The 27,590-nt window shown below is 61.9% G+C and overlaps 1 protein-coding gene across 2 annotated transcripts in view; it reads right to left on the reverse strand.

Moving 5' to 3' along the window:
* Nucleotides 1–1,887: 1,887 nt before the first annotated feature.
* CPNE5 (copine 5) overlaps nt 1,888–27,590 on the reverse strand; it is an 83,869-nt gene continuing 58,166 nt past the window's right edge. For both annotated transcript variants that reach the window (XM_062187472.1, XM_062187471.1), the window contains 11 exons: nt 20,659–20,700; nt 18,498–18,573; nt 13,421–13,474; nt 10,753–10,814; nt 6,550–6,596; nt 5,310–5,491; nt 4,493–4,620; nt 4,231–4,333; nt 3,607–3,664; nt 3,093–3,166; nt 1,888–2,106 (listed from right to left, as the gene is read on the reverse strand). In XM_062187472.1, coding sequence (XP_062043456.1) covers nt 1,888–2,106; nt 3,093–3,166; nt 3,607–3,664; nt 4,231–4,333; nt 4,493–4,620; nt 5,310–5,491; nt 6,550–6,596; nt 10,753–10,814; nt 13,421–13,474; nt 18,498–18,573; nt 20,659–20,700 — 1,045 coding nt within the window. The remainder of the gene's footprint in view (nt 2,107–3,092; nt 3,167–3,606; nt 3,665–4,230; nt 4,334–4,492; nt 4,621–5,309; nt 5,492–6,549; nt 6,597–10,752; nt 10,815–13,420; nt 13,475–18,497; nt 18,574–20,658; nt 20,701–27,590) is intronic.

The raw sequence follows: 27,590 nt of genomic DNA on the forward strand, positions 1-27,590 counted from the left end.
CCATCATAGCCGTAATTTACCATAAAATCATGAGAAGTCAACAAGTCCAACTCTGGGAGAATCAGCACCAGGGCCCCCTGTGACAGGCAGGTAGGGAAGGTTCATCTGGGAGCAAACTTGCACGGAGGAGGAAGTCCCCTTCCCTGGGACCATGGTCCCTGGAGGCCAAGGGGCTCAGCTGTGGAGAGGGGCTAAGATGTGGTTTGTGTGTGGGTGTGTGTCACACGGGCCTTGCAAACACGCCCCGCCCCCGTCACGCTGCTGGGCACGGTGTGGGGAGGGGTGGGGCTCTGCACAGTGGCCTGTGAGTCCTCCAGGCTGGGCCTGAAGCCCCACTCTGTGGCTGCAGACCCCAGCCCTGGCGCGCCATGGTTTCAGGACACCCTGCTAGGGGTCCGCTACTGGGCGCCCCGGCTGAGCTGTCACCTCCTCAGAGACGCCCTTCCCCTCCCCCCCTCCCCTACAATGTAACCCATCATTCACTAGGCCCTGAATCCTGTGTAGCTCTTCCACCTCCTGGAGTTGCCGTTGCCGACCCCCATTCACCACGGCACCCACCGAGCCTCACCCGGAGCCGGGAGCCTGCTGGTTGCTCAGCCAATCCGTGTAGAGCAGAAAGCTTTGGGGGGAAGAGAGAGCGAGGGCCCAGCTCCCCCTGTGCCGCTGTTCACGTGAGACAGGCAAACGAGGGACTGGACTAAAAGAACCAGATTTACTTCAGTTTAAGGCAAGTTCCACACAGAGACTGTCTCGGAGACGGCACGGGACCCACGGCGCACACACTCCACCATCATGCACGACAGGGCACAGAGGTGGCCGGGCAGCAGACAGGGCTCGGCCTGGAGAGACGGGCGGGCCGGGAGCCCAAGCGGCAGGAGGGTACGGCATGCCGGGCTGCTCCCCAGGGCGTCAAGGCAGGGCGGGCCAGGGGAGAGCCCCTCCTCCACCTCTCCCTCAGTGGGACAGGAGCCCAAGGTGGAAGGAATGGGGCGCGCGAGCAGTGACGGGATGGGACACGGTGACCCCAGAGCCAAGACGGCCCGGAGTAAGGGTCCCATCGGTGAGGAGTGGGATGGGGACAATGGGCAGGGGGTGGATGAACCTTCAAGATAACAGAGCTAAATGACACCTAGGACATCTGGTCAACCCGCTTACTGGACAGGTGTGGACATCAGCTGGGCTTGGTTTCCCACAACAGGCAGGAAATAAGGGCAGGGCTGGGGCCCAGGGCAAGGAGCGGGAGCAGCATGGGGAGCCCTGGGCAGGGCCACTACTGCCCACGCCTCCAGGGAGGGGGCCCCTGGGGTCCTGGGCAGCCTGGGCACAAGGGATGTGGGGAGGCAGCAGTGAGCTGTGGCCAAACCCATGCCAGGGAGACTGCGGATGTGTGTGCTGGAGAGGGCCCGCCCTGCACCATGGCTGCCCCCTCTAGAGGCCCTGCAGGGTCATGTGAACAGGTTCCCCAGCTGCAGGGGCTCCTTGGAAACAGGGCACAGGAACAATCCTGGGGTGAGGGTGGGGTGGGGGCATGGGAAGACAGCATGGGCAGGAGAACCCGGCTGGGGGAGGAGCCGAGCCCTGAGCCCCGAGCCAGGCTGGGGCTGCCCACAGCTGGCTGCAGACACCCACTGCCTCCGATCATTAGCGGTTCCCTGGCCGAGTGCCGGGGGGGCAGAGAAAGGCTGAGCCCCAGACCCCTGGGCCCCAAACCCTGCACGCCTCTCTGTCGCCCGTCCCCTCCCTCACTCCTGGGGTGGGTCGGATGTGAGGCCTGGAGATCGGGCAGGAATCTCCCAGACACACAGATATCCAAAAGGCTGTGTGGGGTGAATGTGGGGGTTCTGGGAGCCTCCCCCAGGCCCCAGCCCCCGGCCTGCACCGCCAGGCTCAGATGTGCGTGTGCATCGGGGAGGCGGGGGGCGTGCGGGCCGGGGACTGCGGGGCCGAGTGCTCTGGGGCAGCGGGCGGGGGCTGAGGGCGGATGCCCTGGGCCTTCATGTAGGACACCAGTTGGTCAGGGATCTCGGCCAGCACGTCGCGGGCCAGGCGGGCCATGCTCAGCACGTGGTTGCCTGTGCGGTCCACGTAGTCCCGGAAGGGCACGAACTGGTGGGCGGAAGGCGGGGTCAGGAGGCTCCTCTCGCCGGAGACCACCTCCCCCCAAAATCCAGGCCTCTGCTCACGGCACCCAATCCACCCTGCAACACACACACACCCCGCCCCACCTCTTGGGGACCTCCCTGAAGGACCGTGTCATGGTCACTCTGCTTTCAACAACAAATACACAGGGGCTTCAAAAAGTTCGTGGAAAAATACAATGAAAAGATAAGTTTCTTTCGGTGCGAAACAGTTTGAAATTCATGCATAATTTTTTCAAAATGAGCATTTTCCATGAACTGTTTTGCACTGAAATAGCCTTTTAATTCTATTTCCCATGAGCAGCCTCGAGCAGTTGACTCCATGCACTTAGTAGGTACTCAGGAAATGCTGACCCAATGCTGGCTCTTGGGTCCCCTTGCTTTTTCCTGGAGCACCTGGAGCCAGACCCCTCTGGCTTGCTACCCGGGGAGGGGGGGTGCCTCCCACTTGCAGGCTGCCCCAGGCTCAGTCCTGCCTCCGGGCCTTGTTCCCAGTCCCCTGTCTTGGGGCTCTGTGCCCAGGATGCTCTTCCCGGATGTTTGCACCCAGGAGGCATGGACAAGGTCAGGGCTTCCTTGTGCATCTCCTTGAGCACTGGGGACTGGGCTGTGCTGCTGAGGGCACCCCTGAAGACAAAGACCTCCCTCTGCTCGTGTCTGCCGCTTACACGGAGGTGTTAACACATGGACGCCATTAGCCAAGCGATGCCCACTCTCGGAGAGGGCCGCAGACACGGCTTCTCCCTTCGAGAGGTTTGCCGAGGGGCTGCCGGGCACAGAGGGTGGGTGGTCCCGGAGGTCTGGGTGCTCGGGGACGGCTGGCAGAGCGGTAGGGTCCAGCCCAGGGAGGGGTGTGGCCGCAGCACTGGCCCCTCCTCAGAAGGGGGGGGTGCAGGCGGTGTGGCTGGAGGGGCTCTCCCTTGTCCCGTGGGGCAGGCAGGCACTGCGCCTCACCTGGACAATGTCCCGCTCCGCCAGCTTCCCGCGGGAGGAGATCCGCACGTCGTCACCGTCCAGCTCCACCATGGCTGTGAGGGGACGCACGGCACGGGATGGGGGGGCGTTAATGGGAGACATCTTGGCCTGGCAGGACGGTGGACTTGTCCCCCACTCCCCGCCCAGCCCAGCGGAGAGACTGGGTGGCCCAGGCCCCCATGTGACAGCCGAGCAAGCTGAGGCCATGAGACAGTGGGAGCCTTAGTGCTTTGCTCCCCGGGGCTCCCAGCGCTAGGAGAGGGGCAGGGACTGGGGGCCTCTTCCCCGCCACACCCAGACAAGCCCCTCCCTGGGGCCTCTTCCCCACCACACCCTGGCGAGCCCCTCCCTGTGCAAACACACACACCTCCACGCCCAGCACGCTCCACCAGACAGTCACACACACCCAGGCATGAGCTGTCACTCTTTGGGAAGGTCTGCTCCCAGGGCCTGTCTGGCAACACCTTGGTGGGGGGGGGCAGGGCAGACTCACCGTCAAACTCTGCCTGACCCACGCCGACGATGATGATGGACATGGGCAGCTTGGCAGCCTGGGACCCCGCAAGCCACCGGGGAAGACAAAGACGAGATCATGGGGAGCCCAATGCGGGTGGGTGGAGAGGAGAGAGGCAGGGGGCAGGGAGGAAACACACACAGGAGGCAGAGACCAGGGGAACCGGGCCCCAAGCAGGAGGGGGTGGGAGGGAGAGGCCAGAGGGCGTGTGGCTCACAGGTGTGCCCCTGTGCGCTGCCTCCACCCTCTTCCGCCACTGGCCGCACTTTCGAGGGCCCTGCTGGTCCCTGGTGCAGAGGACCAGCCCCTTTCATGGGGAGTCCTCCAGGTAGGGGTTGTGCTCCCGCATTTCCCCACTGGGGCCTCCCACCTTCTCTCCCGGGCCTGGCAGGCTGGGGTAGGGGGCAGCAGTCCCAGAGCTGGGGGAAGGAGCTGGGCGCAGAGCTGCACGAACCCCAAACCCGCTGCCTGCTGCACCCCAGACCATGCAGAGGAAGTTGGGAATTGGATGAGGCGTGGGGGAGGGGAAGCAAGGTCTCCCCAGATGGGGTGGGGCTCCCTACGGGGCAAGGGGCCCCATGCCGCCCCTGCCCGCCCGCTCACGTTCACGATGGCCTCCTTGGTCTGCGCCATGTCTGAGATGACGCCATCGGTGATGATGAGCAGCACGGAATACTGGGAGCCATCCCGCACGGCTGCTGCGTTCCTGGGCCGGAAGTGCAGGCTCAGGTCTTGGAGGGGGCGGGGGCGGGCCTCTGGGCAGGTGCCCCCCGCCCCCGCCAGCCCCAGGAGCCCTAAACACTGTGATGGGATCAGCCCTTTTACAGAGGGGGTTCTTGGCAGGAGTGGACACAGTGGCACACACCTGGCCACGTGGGTGACGACGGGAGCGAAGTTGGTGGGGCCATAGAGCTGCACCGTGCGCAGGCTGCGGTGGTAGGCCTCCAAGATGCCGTCGATGCCGCAGCACGAGGGGTTCTCTTGGTTGCCGTTCTGCAGGCGCAGGGGATGGGGGCGCTGAGCCCAGGGCACAGAGCCCGGGCAGGAGGGCCCGTGGGCCTGGGCTCCCCTGTATTTTTCCCGGGGCCCGCCCTGCGGAGCTGAACGAGCTCCGAGCTCCGTTGAGCAAAGTCCAGACTTGCTCCTGCCCTACGCCCCGCACCTGCCTTGGACAGGAAGCCTCCAACAAACCCACCACGCCCTCGGGTGACTGCTGGGTCGCAGTGACCCCGGAAGGCCTGCGGTTGCTCTGTCCCCTTGTGTCTGTCCTGTGCCCAGCATGGCGCTGGTACTCCCAGGCACGGGAGGACACTGGCTGAGACTGAATGTCCCCAGCTCACGGGAGGGAGGGAGCAGACACAGACCAAGGTCTCCCCTCCACGCCCAGGCCCCGGGCCCCCACGTGACTGGCAGGTTCCATTCTGAGCACTGGGCTCCGGGGCTCCTGCAGGCACCCAGATCTCATTTCTTTGCTGGGGATGGGTCAGCCCCCTCCTCCTCGGGTGTCTTGCTAGGAACGAGAGGCCCAGAGCCAGCTGTGGGCAGTTTCGACCTGGAGGGAGGCCTCTGTGAGCCTCGACCCAAGCCCCCTGCGCACAGCAGGCAGGCTGTCCCGCTCGCGGGCTCCGACATGGGAGGTGGCCCACCCCAGCCTGGTCGGCCCTTTCTCCCGGGACCCCTACCAGCGGGAACTCGTGGGACACCCTGCCATCGGGGGGCAGCTTGGCCCCGAAGCCCAGGGCGGGGAACATCTTGTCGCTGTCGTAATGCTGAATGATCTCCCCGACGGCCGTCAGCGCCAGCGCGTAGGCGTTCAGCTGGTAGGGGCTCATGTAGTGCAGGGACGTGGACTGCGAGGGGTTTCCTGCGGCACAGGACAGGGGCAACCGGGCTCAGGGCGCAGATGAGGGAGGGGGTTCCGAGGCTCCCCTCGCGTTTCCTTCCTTATCCTTTACTCCCCCTGCCCTCTGTGACCCCACCCCAGCCGCCGAGCCTTCAAACCACACAGCCAGAGCTCCCCCGGCCCTGGCCCTGCAGATACCCCGGCCTCCACTGACCCAGGGGTGGCAGCCTTCTGCCTGCTCAGCCGTCCCTGGGGCCCCAGTTAGCAGGAAGCCCCAGCCTCGGCCACACAGAGCAAACCCCACTCTGCCCAAGATGCTGAGTGCCCCCAGCACAGCCGGAGCAGTGCCCTGGGTCCTTGCAGCCTCCAGGGACCTCCCCTCTTCCCCCACATCTCCCACCATCCTCCTTGGCACTTACCCAGTCCCTGCCTCTTGCCATCCCCACCCCAGGACCTTATCAATGACTGCCCTGTCCACCCAGGACACTCTTCCCCACGTGTGTACACGGCTCGTGCCCACCCTTCTCAGCTCTGGCCAGCGAGATCTTCCCTGAGCGGCCAGCTGCAAGCTGCATCTCCCCTCAACTCCCCGGCCCTCTCCCCAGAGCTCTTGCTACCATGAATACAGCTCCCCCTGCACTGGTCATCGGTGATGCAGGAGAGCACGCGCTGCCTGGGGCCAGTCCTGTAGGATCTTGGGTAGGCTCCCCAGCTTCAGGGCTGGTGTTATGGCGCAGCACGTTAAGCCGCCGCCTGTGACACCAGCATCCCACGTGGGTGCCGGTTCAACTCTGAACTTCCAATCCAGGATGGCCCAAGTGCTTTGGCCCCTGCCACCCATGTGGGAGACCCGGATGGAGTTCTTAGCTCCTGGCTTCAGCTGTTTGGCCATTTGGGGAGTGAACCAGAGGATAAAAGCGCTCTCTTGCGCACGCTTTCTCTTTTTCCTCTCCTGTCACTGCATCTCTCATATAAATAAAATAAATCTAAAAAAGTTCAGCCTCATCTGTTGCCCAGCCCAATTGTGACGTCCCTTAGGAGCCCCCCACCAACCCACTGCTGCCTGTCCCCCCACTCACCATTGGAGGCAGTGAAGTCGATGGCCACGGTGAAGTTGATCTGGGTCCTGGAAGAGAGAGAAGAGCCAGGGAGTTGCCCAGAGAGAGGCAGGGCAGCGGGGAGGGGAGTGCTGGTCAGGGGCTGAGGAGCCTGCCCGCCACCCAGTCCCGCTGGCACCCAGGTATGTGGCCTTGGTGATGTCACACCTCTCCAGCCACACCCTCCCCTCAGGACCTGCCAGAGCATCAGGAGATAGAACTCTCTGAAGATGGCCTTGGCCATGTCCACACAGGTGAGTGGCTGTGGCCACTGACTTTCTCCAAACCCTGCCCCAGGGCGCACCCGAGTGGGCCACTCAGGGTCAGGTCTCACTGTATTTGTGGCTCAAGTTTGGAGTTCAGATTCAAAGTTAAAACGCTGAAAACAGGGGTCAGTGCTGTGGCGTGGCGGGTTAAGCTGCTGTCTGTGATGCTGGGATCCCTTATGGGCACTGGTTTGTGTTCCGGTTGCTCCACTTCCAATCCAACTCCCTGCTAATGAGCTTAGGAAAGCCGCAGAGGATGGCCCAAGTGCTTGGGCCCCTGCACCTGCGTGGGAGACCGAGAAGACGCTCCTGGCTCCTGGCTTTGGATCAGCCCAGCTCCAGCCATTGCAGCCATTTGGGGCGTGAACCAGCAGATGGAAAACCACTCTCTCTCTCTTTCTGTAACTCTGCATCTCAAGTAAATAATTTTTTTTAAAAAAGAACTGGCCAAAAACAGAGCTGTCAGATGTCATCATTTCCCAAGGGAAGACTGGAACCCCACCCACTAAACTGTCTTGCCAAGAGAGTGGACCTGAATGGGCGGAGCCTCCAGGCCCTCTAGCACTTGTTTACAGGCAGTCCAGGGGACAGAGGGACCCGTTCCGTGACACTGTGGGGATGCAGCCCACACAAGCCAGTCCGTGGGAAGCTCACTCAGGAGTGCTGCCTGCAGTGTGGCCCCAGGGGACGTGCTGGGAGGCTTGGCTGCCCCAGACCCACTCACTCTGAACCTCTCTGTGGACGCAGGAATCTGTCCTAGCAGGTCTTCCTCTGCTTGCAGGAGCCGGCAGACGAAGAGAGAACAGGAGACGGAGCCATCATTCGCTGTATAAACTGACCTTGCCTGCACTACTGAATCAAACGAACCCATTTAAAAGCTTTGGGGGCCGGCATTTGGCTTAGTGGCTGAGACTCCCACATTCCACATCAGGAGTCCCTGGGTCTGATCCCTGGCTCCGGCTCCTGACTCCAGCTTCCCGCTAACGCCGACCCTGGAAGGAAGTGGTGATGGCTCTGTGCAGGAGACCCAGATGGGGTTCCCGGCTCCCAGCTTCGGCCCAGCTCAGCTCTGGCTGTTGCAGGCATTTAGGAAGTGTACCAGCACATGAGAGCTTTCTGTCTCTGTCTCTCCAATAAATATATAATAAAATTAAAAATATCTTTATATGACAATTTAGGAAATGTGAACACTGACAGTATGGTGCTGAGGAATTGTTTCTTAGGCGTGACGACGGTACTGTGGCTATGCTTTACAAAGACAGGGTCCTTATTTTAGAGAGACATCCTGAAATCCATGGGAGAGAGCAGTACGACAGCTGGGATTTGCTGCGAGGTAACTGGATGAAGGGGGGAGGGGGTGCCTAGACGGGGACTGGCCGAGAGCCTGCAGCCGCCGGAGCTGGAAGAACAGGACTGTGGGCGGAGCGCTCCTTCGCTCCACTGTTGCACGAGTCTGAAAACCACGGGGGGGGGGGCCAGCTTCTAAAGACGCGGTGCAGGCCCGGGACTCCCTGAAGGGCTTGGCCACTGCCCGCCACGTGGCTCCCACACTGCAGGGGTGGTGGTGTGCGTGCTTGCTTTAAAAAAAAGTCCCAGGGGGCAGGCATTTGGCCAGGTGGTTAAGATGCTGGTTAGGGCACCTGCACCTCACATCCCAGTGTCAGTGTTTTTCACACGGCTCCTGCCCCTGCCCCCAGCTTCCTGCTAATGCTGGCCCGGGAAGCAGCAGGGGACGGCTCCAGTGACTGGGAGAACTGGACTAAGTTTCCAGCTCCTCGCTCTGTCCTGGCCTGCTCTTGTGGGCAACTGGGACGTGAACAAGCATTTGGGAGCTGTGTCTGTCTCTTTCTCCGCTTCTCAAACTTTAAGATACATTGAATAAAAATTCCAGGGTGCCAGCCCCAAGCTGCCGGCTGAGTTAGTCTGGGCTGGGGCCTTGCCAAGCCCTGCTCTCCTCCAGGGCGTCCTGGAGCCACAGACCCTGCGCTGGTGATTCTGAGTGGGGGCCGTGGACGGCATCAGAGGCAGACTTTATGTCACCTGTGCCCCTAGCCGGACACACGGTTCCCTGTGCACCTGACCACGGCTGAAGGGAACGGTCAAGGCCATGGCTAGGAGGCCCGAGCAGAGCCAGTCCTTCCCACGTGCTGTTGGGACCCAGCATGGGGCAGTGGGGGTGGGGGTGGGGGAGGGCTCCAGCCTCCAGGCAGGGAGGAGCCACAAGACAGCAAGAGCCAGGGTCCCTGAGTCACTGTGTGGGTCATCTCCACGCCCAAGCCAGCTGCCATCAAGACCTGAGGCTGGGAGAGCTGCCCTGCCCTCTCCATCCCTCCCCAGGGAGGGACTCAGTGGGAAGGCTGCAGCCCTGCTCCCAGGGGGCCACCCCTGAGAAGGGGTGGGAGGGCTGAGGGCCCCTCTGGCAGGCTGGCTCTCGTAAGCACAGGTGAGGGCCAAGGCCAGGCTCACTCCCTAGCCAGTCGCTCCCTGCTCTGGCTTCTGAGGACCCTTAGGGGAAGAAGTAGGGGGAAGACAGGTGCTTTTGTTGGAAAAGGACTGGGGGCGGGGCAGCCCAGCCCCCTTCCCTAAGGGCAGAAGCTCCTCCTCCTCCTACACAGCAGAGGCACCCCTGCCCTTCCTTCTGCCCCCCCCCCCCCCCCCCCCCCCCGTGGGCAGAGCGGAGCCCTAGACGCTTCCTGCCAGGGCCTGCACCCTCCTGGCCACGCCTGCTCGGAGACTGGAGATAGGGCAGGAGTGCCGGCTCCGGGGCCCCAGCCTGCCCAGCCCAGCAGTAGCAAGGCCTCTGCAGCTTTCCGGGCCTGACTTCGCCCAGCCCTCCATCCCTCTCAGTCACACCCAATCTGGCCACCACTGGGACAGGGGCAGCCCCACACCCACCCAGGCAAGTGGCCCTGGGCAAGAACAGAGAGAGCTGTCCGGCCCTGCCTTGCTGCAAGCTGCAGTTCTGTGTGGACGCGACAGTGGACAGGGAGCAGTGTTGCTGGGGGAGATAGCTGGGCTCCTCTGGGGTCGGGGGGCTGCAGGGAGAGTGGGCAACCTGAGACCGCGCATGTTCAGGGAGGCCGAGAGCAGCGTCACGGGAAAACGAGCGTGGCGCCCATGGCTTGACTCGGCCTCTGCCCTGCAAGAACAGGCAGCCGAGCGCCCGCTTGGCCGGGATGAGCCTTGGCAGCGGCCCCTGCCTGTCTCCTTCCCAGACAGGTGCAGCCGCTCACCTGCCTGCACCTGTGAGCGCTCGGCCGCCCACGCCCTGACCTGGCACCTGTGCTGGCAGCGAGCACGCCAGGGAGGCCCTCGCCTTGGAGCAAGGCTCTTTTCGTGAGCTGTTGGTTGGAAGCTTCTGGCTTCCTTGCTTGTGTTGGCCTGGATGCCGTTCCCTGTTTCTTTCTCCCTCTTCAACAGGTGTCTGGCCTTGGGATTATCTCCTGGCCCATCCCCCAATCCTACTGCCCCTTACAGGGCCCTGATAACAGCCAACAGGTTAGTCACTGCCACCTGCACACACACACACACACACATACACAACCCGGAGGTACTGGGAACTCAGCTTAAACCCCACCTAGCCTAACCCTTGTACACAGAGAAGTAGACTGACACCAGGGAGGGAAACCAGCTGGCCCCAAGTAACCCAGCAAATTCATGGCAAAGAGGCTCAGACCCGGCCTGATCCCTGGGCCAGGGCTCTGGTGGTCAGAATCCCCCTCCAGGCTCTGCCCCTGCATGGGGACCTGATGTGTCCCACAGGCCTCCTTGGCTCTGTGGCCACTGAGGATCCAGGGCCGTGCAGGGCTCGGGGCCAGCTCCAGCAGACGTGGGGCTCGCCAGGGCCCCAGAGAGGATGGGGCGGGGCGGGCGCTGGTCTCCTGGGCGTGGGCCCTGCCCCCTCCTCCATTCTTCTCACCCTCCTTTGATGTAGTCCAGGAAGGTGCACTCGGACTCCACGGCAAAGGAAAGCAGGGTGACCTTGAAAACAAGAGGGCAGCTGGTCAGCAGGGCGGGGTGGGGCGGGGGTGTGAGAGTGGACACTTGTTCAGAGCCTGCCCGGGACGACCTGGTGAGCTCCTACTATTATCCCCATCTTACAGCCAAGCCAACGGAGGCTCAAATAAGGCACAAATAAGGTGTGCCTAGGGACATTGAACTCAGGGCTGTCCTGGCGCGGAGCCTGTACTCTTAACCTTGACACCAAGCCGCAGCCTGAAGGGTGCCACCTCTGTCTTGGGACCCTAGGGTGGGCACGGAGGTGAGGGGTCCTCCTGGCACAGGCCTGACACCCACCAACACAGGCAAGCCCCACGCTGCCATGCAGCACCCACGGCTGGTCCCAAAATGAGGCCTCTCTAACCTGCTGCACCCACCTTACACCCTCCCTGTCCCACTGCACCCCTGTGGGGTCTCTCAGCCTGCGCCCTCCCAGACCCCAGACCTGACCCCTAACTGAACTCCCCGGGGACTCTGCAGCCAAGCCGAGGTCTCCACTTTTCCACCTCCCTTCCTCCCCACCCCTCACCAGCCGCTGTGGCACTGGCCTTGCCGCTACCCGGCAGTGCACTGCTTGTCGTGAGGAGTCTCGCAAGCCCTGCATCCTAGGCCCATGGAGCTCAAGAGAGAGCTACAGGGGTTCATGGCCCCTGCTGGTGCAGAGTCAGCCGGGCCAAGCCCAGGAGCCCTTAGCCCGGGAGTGCTGAGCTGGCCTGGGAGACCCCACCCACTGGGCTCTTGTCAGCAGCCTCCTTCCCAGGGAAAGCTCAGACACAGGGACTTCAGCCCTGACTGATGAGCCACACACCCCCTGGGAGCTTTGAAAACCTGTGCGAGCCGGTTCTACCAGTGTACCCAGCTACAGCAGAGCCCCGGAGACCTTAGCTCTTCATCGGAGTCCTGCAAGGGCGTCCACCCGGGGACCTGGTCCCCAGACCGCAGCATCAGCATCGCCGGGATGCTGCGCAGTAGCACGGAAGTGCAGACCCGCAGTCTCCGCCCCCTTGCCCGGGGATTCTCTACTGGGTAAGTAAGCAGGAGAAGCAGAGAACACAGAAGATGGAAGCCCAGGGAACTGGCCCCGGGCATCTGTACTGTCAGCTTCCTGGGTCCCGGGGGAGGGCGAAGCCCGGGAAACGCCATAGCCAAGGGAAGGCTGGGAATCGGGCCTAGACCCACTCTGCTCCCGACATGCTGTGTGACCTGGGGACATTCCCCAGCCCTCTCTGGGCCACAGCTCCTTCCTCAATGAAGCGGGAAGGTTGCATGTGAGACTGCGCCTTTCTGCTCTCAGCATTCCTGGCTGGGGACAGTGCTGCCACCAGGGCATCTGGGTGTGTGCAAGGACTTTCACAACCACTGCGGCTCTACTGGTAGCACCGGGCAGAGGCCAGGGGTGCGAGACACCAGATAGTATGCGGGGAAGCTGCATGAGGAGCGGTGATCCGGCTGGACACGGATAGCGCCTCACCGAGAAACACGGCGGCTGCGCACAGAAATGGCCTCCCAGCCCCCGTGCGTGAAGAGAGATGGGGGCCAGGCCCCTGGGCACGAGCAGAGCACGTTACAGTTTGTAAGACGGCATTCCCCCCGGGTCTGTCCCACCCCCAATCCAGAACAGGAAGCAAGGAAAGAGGGATTTTATGAACCCCACTTTACAGATGGAGAAAATGAGGTTCTTCCAAGAAAGCTGAAAGCCCCCAAAGTCCTCGTCTGGCTCTGGAGTGGAGTCCGCCTGGCTCAAGTGGCTGAACTTGGCTGCACAGGCGAGCAGCCACAACCTCTAGCATCTGCACCACACAGGCACTGCCTCGTTCTAGGAATGCTTGGGGGCTCCACCACAGGGCCTTTGCACATGCCGTTCCTACAGCTGGAATCCCCTTTCCTTACCCCTTTGCCTTAGTATACTCAGGCCCATCACACACACAGCCTGTGTGTGTGACCACACATGTGCCTTTGCTCTCCGCTGCCTCCCACGGGGACACAGGCTCCAGGGATGGGGGCCTGTCCAGCTCCCAGCTGTTCCCCTGTGCCTAGGCCAGGGCCTGGCTCAGAGCAGCACTCAGTAAACATCTGTTGAAGAAATGCAAGCATGCTCTGAAGACAGGGCCCAGGAGCAGGGCGACACCCCGGGAGCCATGGGCAAGCAGGGACAGCTCCCACGGCGGCGGCCGGCTCTGGAGTCAGAGGCTGAGTGTGTCCTGGCTGGGTGACTGCTTGAGTCACCTCCTCACCTGCAGCCTTGGTTTCCTCTTTAATGACAAGTGGATGAGAACAGCTGCTGCTCTAGGAAAAAACCTATGGAGAGCGCCAGGCTGGGGAACTCCCGGGGCGGGAGCCCGCAAGGCGCGACTCCTTTTCCTCTTCCTTCCTGCAGGAAGTCCCCTGGGCATCCCCTCACCAGGTGACTCCACGTCCTGCTCCCAGGGCCTGCTGTGCCTGCTGTGCGGCGTGCACCCCCACCCCCGCAGGTGCACGCACACACGTATGCTCACACACACAGGCGTGACCCCGGCACCACACCCAGCCCAGGACCCGGAGACCCAGAGCGTCCACGCCCCTGGCTGCAGGCAGTGGTGCCTACTCACTGTGCCAGAGTTCACGTATTTCTTTTTCTTCATTTTCTTTTTCGGATTCACCACCTGCAGAAGAAACCAGTTATTGTTGCCAGATGCCCCCACGTGGCCCCAGCCAGCCATGGCGGGGCGGGGGTGAGAAGTCCACAGCGGCCAGGGGGACAGGGCGGAGGGAGGCTTAGCGGGAGACTGGCACTCGGCAACCCGCGCCCCACGGTCAAACGCTTTTTTATTTATTTAATTTTCGTTTGCACTGCTCCCCAAACTGCCCCAGGCTGATGCTGCCCGCGGCCCCATGAGCACCTGCCCACCCTGTGGCCCAGGCTGCTCCGCTCCACTCTCTGCCCCAGGCTCCCCTCTGGGTGACCGCCACCCTTCCTGGGCAATTAAAAGCCCCTTAGCTGTCCTTCCCCCATGAGTATTCAAAGCCCAACCAGAAATCACAGGGCTAGCACACAGTAGGTGCTCAAAAAGTCCTGACGGGCCGGCTCAGCAGTGGTCCCCGCTGTGCCAGAGGTCGCCTCCCCGGACACACTGAGCAATGTCTGGCCACAGCTGTGACGGTCCCAGCTCGGGGAGTGGGTAGAGGCCAGGCACAAAGAATGGTCCAGGCCCGCACGTGGCTGACAGCTCCAGGGCCGAGAAGCGCCCCACAGGGCTCTCTCAAGGGTCACATCGCTCCTCGTGCGTGGGTTTTCCATCTTCGCCTTCCAAGCGTGGGGAGTCTGGGCACAGCCCTTCCTGCGGTGCCATCAAACCGAGCCAGGTGGTTTCCCGTGGCTCTGGTGCGTGCTGGTGTCTGACCAGCTTGTCTGCCCTCTCCCACACCCCTGCTCTGTGCACAGTGGCCGCCAGCTGTGGGATCCTCGGTGTGAACAACTACCGACTTCTGCTTCTGGGTTAAGGAAACAAAGGCACAGAGATGTCCAGCCACTCCCCTACGGCCGCACAGCTGTCTGGGTGGCGACAGCGTGAGGAACCAGGCTCCCAGGGGCCGGCGTCGTGGTGCAGCAGGTCAAGCTGCCTGTGACGCAGGCATCCCACACTGCAGCACCGGGTCAGGTCCCGGCTGCTCTGCTTCCAATTCAGCTCCCCGCTGATGCATCTGGGAAGACAGAGCTGATGACAGCCCGAGGACGTGGGCTCCTGCCGCCCACGTGGGAGATCCAGATGAAGCTCCCGGCTCCCGGCGACGGCCTGGCCCAGTCCGGGCTGTTGCAGCCATCTGGGGAGTGAACCAGCAGATGGAAGACCTCTCTCTCTCTCTCTCTCTCTCTCTCTCTCTCTCCCTCTCTGTCACGCTACCTTTCAAATACATACAATAAATCAAGGAAGGAGCCAGGTTCCCAGCCCCAGGCCATTGATGCCACCTTTAAACCAAATGCATCTCCGAGAATCACCAGCCCTGTGGGAGAAAGGAGGTATGTCCCCAGGGCAGCGACAAAGGCTGCCGACAAAGAGGAGTCACAGAAGCGTCAGGGGAGTTGGCAGGAGGAAGACCAGCCCCGGGGCAGCACCGGTCAAGGCTCCCAGCACCAGTGGTGCTGAGGGCAGACTCTGAGAGGCGGGAAGGCTCCGGGCACCGAGAGACGGACATCAGAGGAGGTGCGGGGAGAAGCTCAGAACTGGGGTCCAGTCTGACTGCAGAACCACGGGATGCAGGGGTGAGTTGGGCTGGCTGGAGGGGGGTGAGCTGGGCAGGATGCAGGGATGAGTTCGGTGGGATGGAGGCGGTGAGTTGGGCAGGATGTAGAGGTGAGTTGGGAGGAATGCAGGAGTGAATTGGGAGGGATGCAGGGGTGAGTTGGGTGGGATGGATGGGGTGAGTTGGGCGGGATGCAGGGATGAGTTTGGTGGGATGGAGGTGATGAGTTGGGCGGGATGTAGAGGTGAGTTGGGAGAACTGCAGGGGTGAGTTGGGAGGGATGCAGGGGTAAGCTGGGCAGGATGGAGGGGGTGAGCTGTGCGGGATGCAGGGATGAGTTTGGTGGGATGGAGGGGTGAGCTGGGCAGGATGGAGGGGTGAATTGGGTGGGATGGAGGGGTGAACTGGGCGGGATGGAAGGGTGAGTGGGGCTGGCTGGAACAGAACCTGAAATGTCCCCCAGTGGCCTGTGGGGACGCTGGCAGGGGACAGTCACAGCAGGCTCTAGGATGCTGGGACCCAGAGGAGGTGATGCAGGGAAGGAGGAAGACAGCAGAGAATGCTTGCCCAGTTCTGCACCCAGCAGCTCCACGACCCGAGGCAAGCTACTGAGCCTCAGTGTGCCTCAGTCTCCTCACCTGCAAAATGGGACTACAAAGTGCCCACCTCACAGGAAGGTATGGGATTAACCAAACGACAGCAACCACAGTGCTCAGAGCAGGCTTCGGAACGCAGTACGTACTCTAGAGGCAGCAATTTTCAACAACCTACTGCTGCTATCATTACTGCCACCACCCGTCCCGGTGAGAGGGTGAGAGCGGGAAGGAGAACCTGCGGAATGGGGTGCTGGGACAGGTGCTGAGCTGTGGCCAGCACAGCACTCTCAGGAAGCGACCACCGGAGCAGTTCTTAGAATCCTTCTGTGCTGTCTACGTTAGCCTGCACCCCACACATCCACCCTCTAACATAAGCGTCTCAGAGTCCAAGCGCCCGTTTGCTCTTGGATCTCCACGTGGAGTGGGCACTGAGGAAACACCCTGCCTGGCCCGAAGTTTCCTGGGCTCCCGGGAACCGGTCTCTCCAGTCCTAGTAGCTGCCGCGGTGAAGTTGCACATGGGGAGCCACAGCGCCCCCTAGAGGCCGTCCTAGAACTCTCCACACTCTGCTAAGCCGCCTCCTTTTCCTCTTCCCAGGGGGACTCCCAGGACAGTCTGGGGTCTACCTCCTGAAACAGCAGCGAAGGAGCCATCGCTCAGCCCTCGGGGACCTCGGGGTCTTCGAGGGGGCTGGGAAGCATCAGCAGTCTGCCAGAGCCACAGGGGCCCAGGAGTGCTGGGCGTGTGTGTGTGTGCTAGGGGTGCGGGTAGAGCCGGCTTGCTGGGGGCAAGGACAGCAGATCCCAGCTGGGAGAAGACCATAGAAGGGAGCCCGGGTGGAGGCTGAGGCAGTGCGGAGGTCCAAGGCCTCAGCTGGCCGGGGGCAGGGGCAGCTCCTGAGGGCCTGGACAGCTGTAGCGTGTCTGGTTGCATCCACAGCCTGCAGGGGCTGGCGTGGGGTGAGGGGCGTGGCGTCCTGGAGGAACAAGCTGGGCTGTGCCCTCCAGGCCCGAAGGTATCAGCTGGGGTGGGCGACTCTCCAGTGCCCTCTCACTCCTCTGTGTCAGCCGGACTGAGGGTCGATGCCCACACAGGCTTCAAGCGGGAGAGACTGAAGCACCGGTGGAGGGCAGAGGGAGGCGGGAAGGCTGCTGGGAGGCCACTGTGGACATTGCACGGGGCGGGGGTGGGGTGGTGGATGGCGAGGCCGGGGGCCATGTGGGCACTGGCAGGGGCAGATCAAGCGTTCACAGTGGCAGGCTGGATGTGCAGCACGGGATGGTAAGGGTGACCCCGCAGGTGCCCTGGACCCCCGTGACGGGGACACAGGAGGCAGAGCGGACTGTGGGGGAAGAGCCGCCGACGGTAGACGCCGGGCCTGGGGCGTGGGTCTTTATTCAGGAGAGCCCGGAGCCTCTTCGGGCAGCTCTGACTCGCGTGAGGCGTTCCTGAGCCCGCTCCGGCTGCCCAGCGATGCCATCCAGGTCCAGATCTGCCCCTGGGCTTGCCTCTCCCCTGCTGGCCCTTCCTGGTGCGTAGCAGCTCCAGGCTCCTCTTTTGTTGATTGCAAAGCCACAGAGATCAGGGCAGTGACAACAAACCTCTTCAGAGCCAGGCAAGGACTTCTGGAGCCCAACTTCATCAGTCCTGACCAGAAGAGGGTGGAGCCGGGCGTGGGGGTGGGGATGGAGGCACAGACGGCCCCTCCCTGCGTATACGCAGAAAAACAAAGCAAGGCGCCCGAGCCTTGCACAGCGATTCACCCGTGCGTGCCCGCCTTCACGGCAGCCACGCTCAGTTGAACTCGGTGTGTGAAGGGGTCACAAGCATGGCTCAGCACCAGCAGCGCCCTGGCCAGGCAGGGAGGCAGCAGGGAGGGCCGGCACCTCGCCTGCCCGCGGGAGCACAAGGCTTGGAGCAGCCGTGCAGGGCGAGGCAGTGAACTGTCAGAGGACTTGGGTCAGAGATGGGACCCAGAGCCCTGAGGGGCCTCTAGCGTGGGGTAGGACAGCTGTGCGGCGGTCAGCGGAGGACAACAGGCGCCAGCAGTGGCCTCCGGGCCAGGCTGCGTCCCCTTGGCTTCTTTAATCCTCAGTGTGCACGGCGCGGATTGCTGCGGGGACCCAGCCAAGGTCACAGAGCTGGTAAGGGGCAGAGCCAGCATAGGAAGCCGGCGGCTCTGAGGGCTGTTGGCATTTGCCGTGAACATGGATGTTCGCAGGAGGTCACAAGAGGGAGGAGGCGCAGGGAGGCTGCTCAGAGCAGGAGGACCTGAACTCAGTGCAGGAGCTGAGGAGGGCATGGGGGAGGCACACGCAAGCAGGTGGATATGGCCCCCGGAAGGCCAACGCTGCTCTCCCAAAGAGACAGGCAGCCTCGGCCAAGGCGCTCCGGCCCTGGTCTAGGCCGATGAAGACATCCCAACTCCTGATCCCCTGGCTCTGTCCTGGAGGAGGTGAGATGCTTGGCTCCCTGGCCCTGTTCCGGTTGGAGGCAGGGGGCTGTGAACTCAACACCTCAGGCCTCCGGCTCGGAACCTTCTTATTCCACCCCCCATCCCCGCCTTCCCAGAAATGCTTTTTTTTGGGAGTTGGGATGTGTGTCTATAATCCAGTGATCTGGAGTCAGGCAAATCGGGGTGGTCTGCTGCTTTCGACCTGAACTTGAACTTGAACTGAACCATGGGACTTTGGGCAAGTTTTCCCACTGCTACCCACAGAACGCAGCAACAGCACCTCACAGGGAGATACCCAAAGCCCCCAGTATCGCACGTGGTGCACTGTGGTCCCCAGTGACCGGGAGCCTTGGAGCATCAGAGCAAACCCTGTGCTTCCGGCGCCCGCCTCACCTCGTAGATGTTGAACTGGCTCTGTCCGCGGGCCAGCTCCCGGTAGCTGGTGGTGAACTCCCCGATGAAGTCATGGCTGCAAGGGAAGACTGTGGCTGAGTCCCTGAGGCCTCGGCCTCTCCCACAGCCCTGCCCCTGGCTCCCAGGTCTGTCTGGGCCTCCACTCTGAGGGCACCCTGCAGCAGAGAGGTAGGTCCCTGGGAAGAGAGCCCACGGTCACCTAGCAAAGAGCCAGCCTGGGAGGAACAGGGCCTGCTTCTGCCTGGATTCTTGTTCGAACAAATCAGCAATGGAAGGCATTGAGGGGACAACGGGGGCAATTTGAAAATAAAACGCATACCGGCTGGCATTCAAGCACTATTGTTCAATGTCAAGTGCAAGTGTGGCATTTGCAGTTGTGTAGGAAAATGCCCTTATTTTTTAGACATTTCCGATGGGATATTTAGAGGTAAAATGCCATGATGTACTTAACTTTAAATGACATTAGCAGCATGCGGATAGAGCAAAGCTGGCAAAGTTTTAGCAACAGTTCAGTTAAATTGTGAAAATCAGGTGCAGGGCGTAAAGGCGGTCCTGAAGCCACTCTCCTTCCTTGTATCTGACGATTTCCCAGTACGTGTTTTTAAAAGACCATTAGAGCTAGCGCCGCGGCTCACTAGGCTAATCCTCTGCCTGCGGCGCCAGCACCCCAGGTTCTAGTCCCAGTTGGGGAGCCGGATTCTGTCCCGGTTGCTCCTCTTCCAGTCCAGCTCTCTGCTATGGCCCGGGAGTGCAGTGGAGGATGGCCCAAGTGCTTGGGCCCTGCACCCGCATGGGAGACCAGGAGGAAGCACCTGGCTCCTGGCTTTGGATTGGCTCAGCACCGGCCGTAGCAGCCATGGGGGGGCGAGGAGAAAGGTAAACCAACGGTAAAGGAAGACCTTTCTCTCTGTCTCTCCCTCTCTCACTGTCTAACTCTGCCTGTCAAAAAAAAAAAAAAAAGAGAGAGAGAGACCAGTAGAGGGGTAGAGGGGCTGCCGCCTGTGGCATGGGCATCCAACATGGATGCCGGTTCCTGCCACAGCTGCTCCACTTCTGATCCGGCTCCCTGCTGCTGGCCTGGGAAAAGCAGAGGAAGATGGCCCAAGTGCTTGGGCCTCTGCCACCTACATGGGAGACCTGGATGAGGCTCCTGGCTCCTGGCTTCGGCCTGGCCCAGCCCTGGCCGTTGCAGCCATTTGAGGGGAGCGAACCAGCAGATGGAACATGTCTCTGGCTCTCCCTCTCTGTAACTCTGACTTTCAAATGGATAAGTCAATTAATAAAAGACAATGAGAGCCGTGTGTAGCCAGGCAGCTGGGGGTGTCTGCGCAGTGCCCTGCCCTTGGGAAGTGTGTTTAGCTGAGGTGCAGCCCACTCTGTACACAGCACAGCTCGCCCCCTTAACCCTCACTGTCCCCACTGGAGGGGAAAGGGGCGTGCAGGAGGCGGGCGTCGGCCCCTTGCCCTGCGAGCACCCACACTATTTCGGGTGTATGTGTTTGCAGCTCTCAGCCAGCTGACTACAAATGCCTTGAGGCGGGGGTCCCCTGGCAGCCAGTCCCCAGCTGACCCAGTAGAGAACACTCCAGGTGTGGGAGAGTCAGGGGGACGGGGACGTGAGGCCATGAGAGAGGAGGCGGGGGGAGCTGCGGGAGGCAGCATGGCCCCTGGAGTTCCCTCCCAGGAGGCCTCAGGGCAAGGGGAGCTCCTTGGGGGGGGGGGGGCAGAGCACACAGCTGCGTCAGTGCCACCTGCTCACCCCACGACTCAGAGGGACCAGTGGAGGCCCCTCAGTGACTCGCTGAGAGTGCCACCCGATGGGGAGGTCACTACAGTCAGGGTGACCGCGGGGAGCCCTGAGTGCCGAGCTCAGCCTCTGTGCTCCCCCACCCAGAGGGCACTTGGGGCCCGGGGCTGTGCCTGGGTTCGGCAGGACAGCGGCCGGCCCTGGTTGGCTGCGGGGAAGCTGGTTAAGGAAAAGGGGAGGGGCCTCTCCTGCAGGATGGGGGTGCTGTGGTGCCTCAGTGGAGCAGGGTGGGAGGAGCCACCATGCAGAAGATCCACTCCCACCCCCTGCAGGAAGACCCAGATCCGGACCCCTCCCCAGGTGAGGTCCAAGCTCAGCCCCCATTCCGCTTACCTGCCATCACGGTCCCAGTCATACACCTCCACCTTGATGGTCCTGCAAGACAAAGGGCCTTGGTGGGACCGGCTAGCCCGGCCCCGCACCACACTGCACTGCCTGCTCTGGGGCCATGAGAGGAGGCCAGGACACCCTTCCGGCTCCAGGGCCCTGAGTGGGGGAGGTGGCAGCCTCCTCCTGAGGCCTTTTAGCAATCGTGGGAACAGGGGCAGCCCCAGAGCCCTGCAGGCACTTCCAGGAATTTCAAGGAGGCCTCAGACCTCCATGCATGGCCCATGGTGCGTGGGGCCTGAGCCCCAGGGTGAAGCTGCAGGGTGACTATGGGTGGAGTCAGGACAGTGGCCGTGTGGCCCTCCTTGGGTTTCGGGCCTAAGCAGGGGCGACAAGACTGCTTGGGGGGACCACAGATATGAAGGGGCTGAGTGGCAGCACCCGGCTGAGTCAGGGATGGGCCCAGGGCCCTGGCGGGGACCGCCCGCAGCGCCTGTCCGAGCCGTGCGACTGGCTCCTGAGTGAGGGTGTAATTATCTTCACATTTTAGCCTGGCTGCTTTAATTAGTTTGTTTTGACTCCTATGCATGGGGCTGGGCTCTGAGAGCCCGGTTTATTTTTAGCCACGTTCCCATGGCAACAGGCTAGCGGACCAGGCTGCAAGGAGGGCGCGGAGGCTGCTGGTTAACCCTCGGTGCTGGCTGCTCAGGCCTGGGAGAGGTCCAGGGCAGGGTGGGGGCCTGGGGAGGGGGTGAGGCCGAGGGAGCCGGTGACCCCCGCCCCCAGCCTTCACCTCTATCTGGCACCCTGGTCTCGCCCTGGCATCGGCCGGCCGGTCTCGGGGCTGCCAGGAGTTGGCCCTGGGGCTCTGGACTCCCAGCAGGAGGCGCTGCCTCCCTGCAGAAGAGCCTCCTTGGCCGGGCGGGCGGGGGACAGCCGCACCTACGGCAGGTGTGATGAGAACACTGTGTAAACCAGGAGGCGCCGATGCCCACTGTGTAAAGGGATCCTTGCTCCAGGCCAGGGATCCCGCCGCTGCCCCAGACAGGGCTGATGTGTCCTGGTCCCCACGGGGACAGCCCCCCCACCAACTGCAGGGGACCTTCAGAGACCCCAGCAAAGGGCACCTCCCCTCCAGCCACCAACACCAGCCCCTCAGGTGACAGCACAGTGACAGCTATGTGCCCAGACGCTGCAGGAGGACCCCAGCTCGGTGACAGCCCTGGGCATCCACGTAATCACTGCGGGGTTTTGTTTAGCTCCAAGCGCAGAGCCTCTCTGAGGGGGGCCTGGACTGGGCTCAGGCATGGGCAGTTCTGAGAAGCCCCCACTGACGGCCGCTGCAGCCAGAGCCCCAGCTTCCTTAGGATCAGATCCCAGTTTTCCAACCTGGCTGCACTTTGGAATCTCCCAGGGAGCTCTGGCCACGCTGGTGCTGATGCTCATCCCAGGGACTTGGAATCATTTGGTGCATGGGGATCTGAACCTGCAGCCGAGGGTGCAGGCTCCAGAGAGGGGAGGGGGCAGTGGTCAGATTAGCTCAGAGGCCGCGATCCCCAGCCCTGGGGGAGGAGGTGGTGTTGGGGGGGCAGCGGTGCGCCAAGGCCTGCGGGCTATAGACAGAAGCCAGGCACAGCTCTGGTGACTCTGTTCACAACGCTAAGGCACTGCCCAGCCCTGGTCCTCACAGGTGCCACTCGCAGCCTGCAGGCTCTGGCTCCCAACCCTTGTGCGCAGTCCCCACATGCGCAGTCCCCAAAACGGCTTCTGTCAGTGACTTGCGGGGACAGTGCCTGAGAGCACGGGCTGTGGCCTGAGACCAGGAAACAGGCCCCCGCGGCCCACAAACTGAACATCTTATTTGGCATAGGACACAGAGCCCCAATGTTGGAGGCAGTGAGCTGGACAGGGGAGGCCGCAGGCCCTGGGGTACAGAGTGGGGGTGGTCTCGGCTCTACCGGGTACCGGCAGCGCGGCCCTGGGCGGCTGGCTATACCCTCGGAGACTGTTTACCTGGCTGTGCAGTGTGTTCGCACACATGGGGAGGAACGCTGTGCCGTCCGCAGCATGTCACGCGTTGTTCTCTTCTTGCCTAAGACCCTCCAAGCTCCTGTCTCCCAGGCCATTCCCACACACCGGGAAAATGTCAGCGCTCTGAGGCCAGGGCTGTTTCCTGCTGAATCTTCAGCGTCTAGGCCAGTGCCAAGTGTGTATCAGGCTCTCTACAAACCTGTGAAATGGGCTGGGCAGCTACAATGCCCTCGCCCACAAAATCACGCATAGAGGCTTCCCCTGGGTCACAGAGCTGGCCATCGGTGATGCCGGGAGCCATTGTCCTGGACCTCTGCACACCTGGGGTGGGGGGAGTGCCTGCGGCTGGCGGATGAGGGCCATGGCCAGGCAGGCTTCCTTCTGCACACCAACTGACTCTCCCTAAAGTCTCCACCGGAGCCCGAGCTGCAAGGCCTTCCCCCCATGGAGCCACTGTCTGGCCAGGAGAAGGCTGTTTTGCCCCTGCTCTCAGTCCCGGGGGCTGCCAGGCCCCCTGGGAGCGAGTCCCACACTCCCAAGAGGCTTCAGAGCATCAGAGAGGCCCCCAGGCCTCCCCTGTGGCAGGCAGGGGGCCCAGCTCTGAGTCTGCTCTGTGCAAGCTTGGGCTGTACCACACCCCCTACCTCCTACCAGAGCCTCAGCTTCGGCAGGTGCAAACGGGAGACAAGACAGCCCTCCGGGAGGTCACAGAGCGTGGCCCTCAGCGCGTGGTGGGATCAGGGCAGGGGTTCGGGGAGGCAGTGAAGCCGCTGCTGGGGCCACTCGCGTCCCCTCTCAGGGTGCCTGGCTGGAGTTCCAGCTCCGCCCCATTCCAGCTTCCGGCTAATGCACACCCCGGCTGCCACCACATGATGGCGCTGGGACGTGGGTCAAGTACGCAGACCTGGATTGAGCTCCTTGGCCCAGCCCTGGGCTGTTGTGGGCATTTGGGCAGATGGCAGATTGCTCTTTGTTGCTCTCTCTTTCTCGCCGACTTTCAAATAAATACACATAAACAATACGATTTTAAAAAATCTAAGGGGTTGGCTGGCGCCGGGGCTCACTAGGCTAATCCGCCTGTGGCGCCGGCACCCCGGGTTCTAGTCCCGGTCGGGGCGCTGGATTCTGTCCCGGTTGCCCCTCTTCCAGGCCAGCTCTCTGTTGTGGCCCGGGAGTGCAGTGGAGGATGGCCCAAGTCCTTGGGCCCTGCACCCACATGGGAGACCAGGAGAAGCGCCTGGCTCCTGGCTTCGGATCAGTGCGGTGCGCAGGCCGCAGCGGCCATTGGAGGGTGAACCAACGGCAAAAAGGAAGACCTTTCTCTCTGTCTCTCTCTCACTGTCCACTCTGCCTGTCAAAAAAAAAAAAAACAACAACAACAAAAAACTAAGGGGCAGCAGCTCATTGACCCAGGGTGCTGGGCAGCAGTGAGAAGCTCAGTGATGCGACCACCCAGCCTCCTGGGGCTTCCTCTCCCCGCTGCCCGCGAGGACTCCGCCTCCAGACACCCTCTGCAAACCCACTCGTTCAACTTGAAGGCGTGATGAGTGACAGCAGCCAGGCCCAGACAAATCCGCAAGTCACGGAACGTTCCAGAGGAGGGGAGGGCGAATTCTGGGCAGCCAGGGGAAGTGCCTCTTGTCATCACCCCGCTGTCCCACCCTGGAGGGCTGGGCTGACCCCGACCCCGACCCCAACCCCGACCCCGACGCCACTTCCTCTGACTACGGCTCTGACAGGTCTCGTGTGGACTGGAGACACAGCAAAGGCAAGGGGACCCCAAACCAGGGGGCCAGCGCAGAAGCGACATAAACGGATCCTCCGTTTCCCGACTTGTAAAATGGGCACATCGCTAGGGCCCATTTCCTAGGGTTGCTGTGAAATTTAAAGTCACAAGGTAAAAATAATGCATGTGACAGATTAGACTACAGCCTGGAACATGTCCTAAACAGTAATTTTTTAATAACGTTAGCAGGTACCACCCCCCACCCCCGGCCACTGCCTCCCTCTCAGCAAACCCCGGCCCCCGCCCTCCCTGACAGCGTTTCCCACACAGGAGTCAACACTTCTGCTTGGATTCTCCTCCCTGGCTGCAGCCTCCCTCCTCTGGATCCCCTCCTCTCTCCCTTGCTGGCTCCTGACCTGTGGCATCCTCCACAGGGCCCTGGGCACCTGACCTCTGCCATCCCCTCCTGGAGACCCCCACACCCCTGTCCCTCCCCCTCAGCTGCAGCTGGCCCACAGTACCCATGCGCAACACGGCTAAAAACCCCTTCCCCTCCTCTCCCTCTCCACAGCAGCAGCTCATTTTCAAACAACAAATGCAATTTAAAAAAAAATAGTTACTGGGGCTGCCGCTGTGATGCAGTTGGTTAATGCCCTGGCCTGAAGCACCGGCATCCCATATGGGCGCCAGTTCTAGTCCCAGCCGCTCCACTTCCAATCCAGCTCTCTGCTATGGCCTGGGAAAGCAGTAGAGGATGGCCCAGTGCTTGGGTCCCTGCACCTGTGTGGGAGACCTGGCAGAAGCTCCTGGCTCCTGGCTTTGGATTGGCGCAGCTCCGGCCGTTGCGGCCAATTGGGGAGTAAAACAGCGGATGGAAGACCTCTCTCTCTGTTTCTTCTCCTCTCTCTCTAACTCTGACTTTCAAATAAATAAATAAATATTTTCAAAAAATTATTTACTTATTTACTTGAAAGAGTTACAGAGAGGAAAGAGAGAGAGGGGGGAGAGAGAGAGAGAGAGAGAGAGAGAGAGAGAGAGATATCTTCTATCTGCTGGTTCACTCCCCAAGTAGCTACAACAGCCAGAGTGGAACAAGACCAAAGCCAGGAGCCAGGAACTTAACCCAGGTCTCCCATGTGGGTGTAGGGGCCCAAGGATTTGGGCCATCTTCTACTGCTTTCCCAGGCTCATTAGCAGGGAGCTGGATCAGAAGTGGAGCAGCCAGGACTCGAACGGGCACCCCTATGGGATGCCAGCATCACAGGCATCAGCTTTACCCACCATGCCACAGCAACGACCACAACAAATGCAATTTTTATAATGTAAGGAAAATGATGTTGGGGTTGGCCTTCCTGGCTCCTGGCTTCAGCCTGACCCAGCCCCAGCCATTTGGGGAGAGAACCAGCAGATGGATGATGTCTCCCTCCCTCCCTCCCTCCCTCCCTCTCTAAATATAACTCTGCCTTTCAAATAAATAAATAAATAAATAAATAAAAGAAGAAGAAGAAGAACAGCGCCGTTTCGCAGGTGGGTGGCCTGTGGGCTGTGAGGACAGGACTCGGCCAGCAGAGCCCACTCTGGGCCACACCCTGCACTTCTCTTGTCCTGAGGCTCCAGGTCTCGTTCCCGCCCCCTGGGAGACATCAGGCTCTTGGGAGTCTCCCTTCCTGCCGTTCCCTTCTCCTGACCGCATCATCAGGGGCCAAAACCACCAGGACCCTGCCCGCTCGCAGGACTAAACCAGGCGGCTTCTCCACCTCGGACCCCACAGCAGACCTGAGCAAGGGCCTCGTTACCCAGCCTCCCTGGCGCCTGTCAATCACAGCCGGGGGCACCACATCCAGGCGCTATGGCCATGCAGCCGGCCTAGGTCCCAACGCTGCTTCTGAGGTCGCTGGCAGCAGGCCCGGGGACAGGTTCCTCAGCCCCTCTGGGCCTCAGTTTCCCTACCTGTCTTAGGACTGTTGCAGGGGTCAAATTAGCCCCAGGGACACTCAGAGCAGGGCCTGTGATCACATGGCCTGTCTCCTCGCTGGTTTGGGAGCTGCCTGGGGTGGGGGTGCTCTCGATGAACGCCTCCCACCCCCACCCCATGCCACTGGAGCTGCTGCCTGGCTGGTTTGGAAGCCACAGGGGCTGGGCGACTCTGAGCGTGCTCTGTGAGGTTCCAGAACCTACCCCCCCCCCCCCAGAGAGAGGGATGGTGGCCTTGTTTTCCTGCACCAGGCCCTCCCTCGCCTGCCCTGGGCGCCTGCGGGCGCTGGCACCTCCTGTGAGGGCTGCCGGGTGCGTGGGTTACACGGGCTGGGGCGGGTAGGTCTGCTCCCTCCCCTGCGACAGCCTGACATGCCGGGGCCCTGTGATGAACAGGGCTGTCAGTCATGTCACAGTCAATCTGTGTCTGGCCCTGCAGAAGGGCCCAAGCTGCCTCCATCCTGGAGGGAGCCAAGGCTGGGGCTCGGCGGGGGGAGGGAGCTGGGAGCCTGCCTGGCTTTCGCTCCCACCCAATGCTCACCTGCTCGGTGGCTCAGCATGGAGGCCAGGGCTCTGAGCCTCGCTACCTCCTCCCCTGCCCTGACAAGGCTGGGCCCTGGCACCCTGGGAGCCGCTCCATCCCCACATGCACCTGTCAGTGGCCCCAGTGCGCAGGGTCCCGGGCCTCTGATGCCCCTGGCGATCCCGGCCGAGTGGCCAGCAGAGGTTGGGGCTTCCCGGACAGTGCTCCCTGCCAACTCACCCAGCTGAGCGGCAGCAGTCGCTAGGAAACCAAACTGGGTTCCTGTGATCTCAACGTGTGGAGACGCATTTCTTTGTGCGACCACGGGTTAACGGCCCCATGGGTGTGTGGGCTTTGTGAGGCAGGGTGACCGGTGAAGACTGTGTTCTGTCCCTGCTGACTGCCCCACCCCCGGCGTGTTGCCCGGCACATGGCAGGGACTCGCAGATACATGCTTGTGCACCCGGCACTGAGTCCTGTGTCTTACACACAGCCAAGCCTCCTTATGCAGCTTCTGTCACAGGAGCCCAAAGCAGCCCCAGGAGGTAGGGGAGTTCACGTCCATTTTACAGATAAGAAAATTGAGGGTCAGACAGGCCAAAGCTTGCCCAGGCTGCCAGTTCTCTTTAGTCACGTGCTCAGCCTTAGACACGAGGCAGCTGTACTCTCAGACCATGACCATAG

Source organism: Lepus europaeus, chromosome 3, assembly GCF_033115175.1.
Source record: "Lepus europaeus isolate LE1 chromosome 3, mLepTim1.pri, whole genome shotgun sequence".
In the NCBI taxonomy this organism is placed as follows: Eukaryota; Metazoa; Chordata; class Mammalia; order Lagomorpha; family Leporidae; genus Lepus; species Lepus europaeus.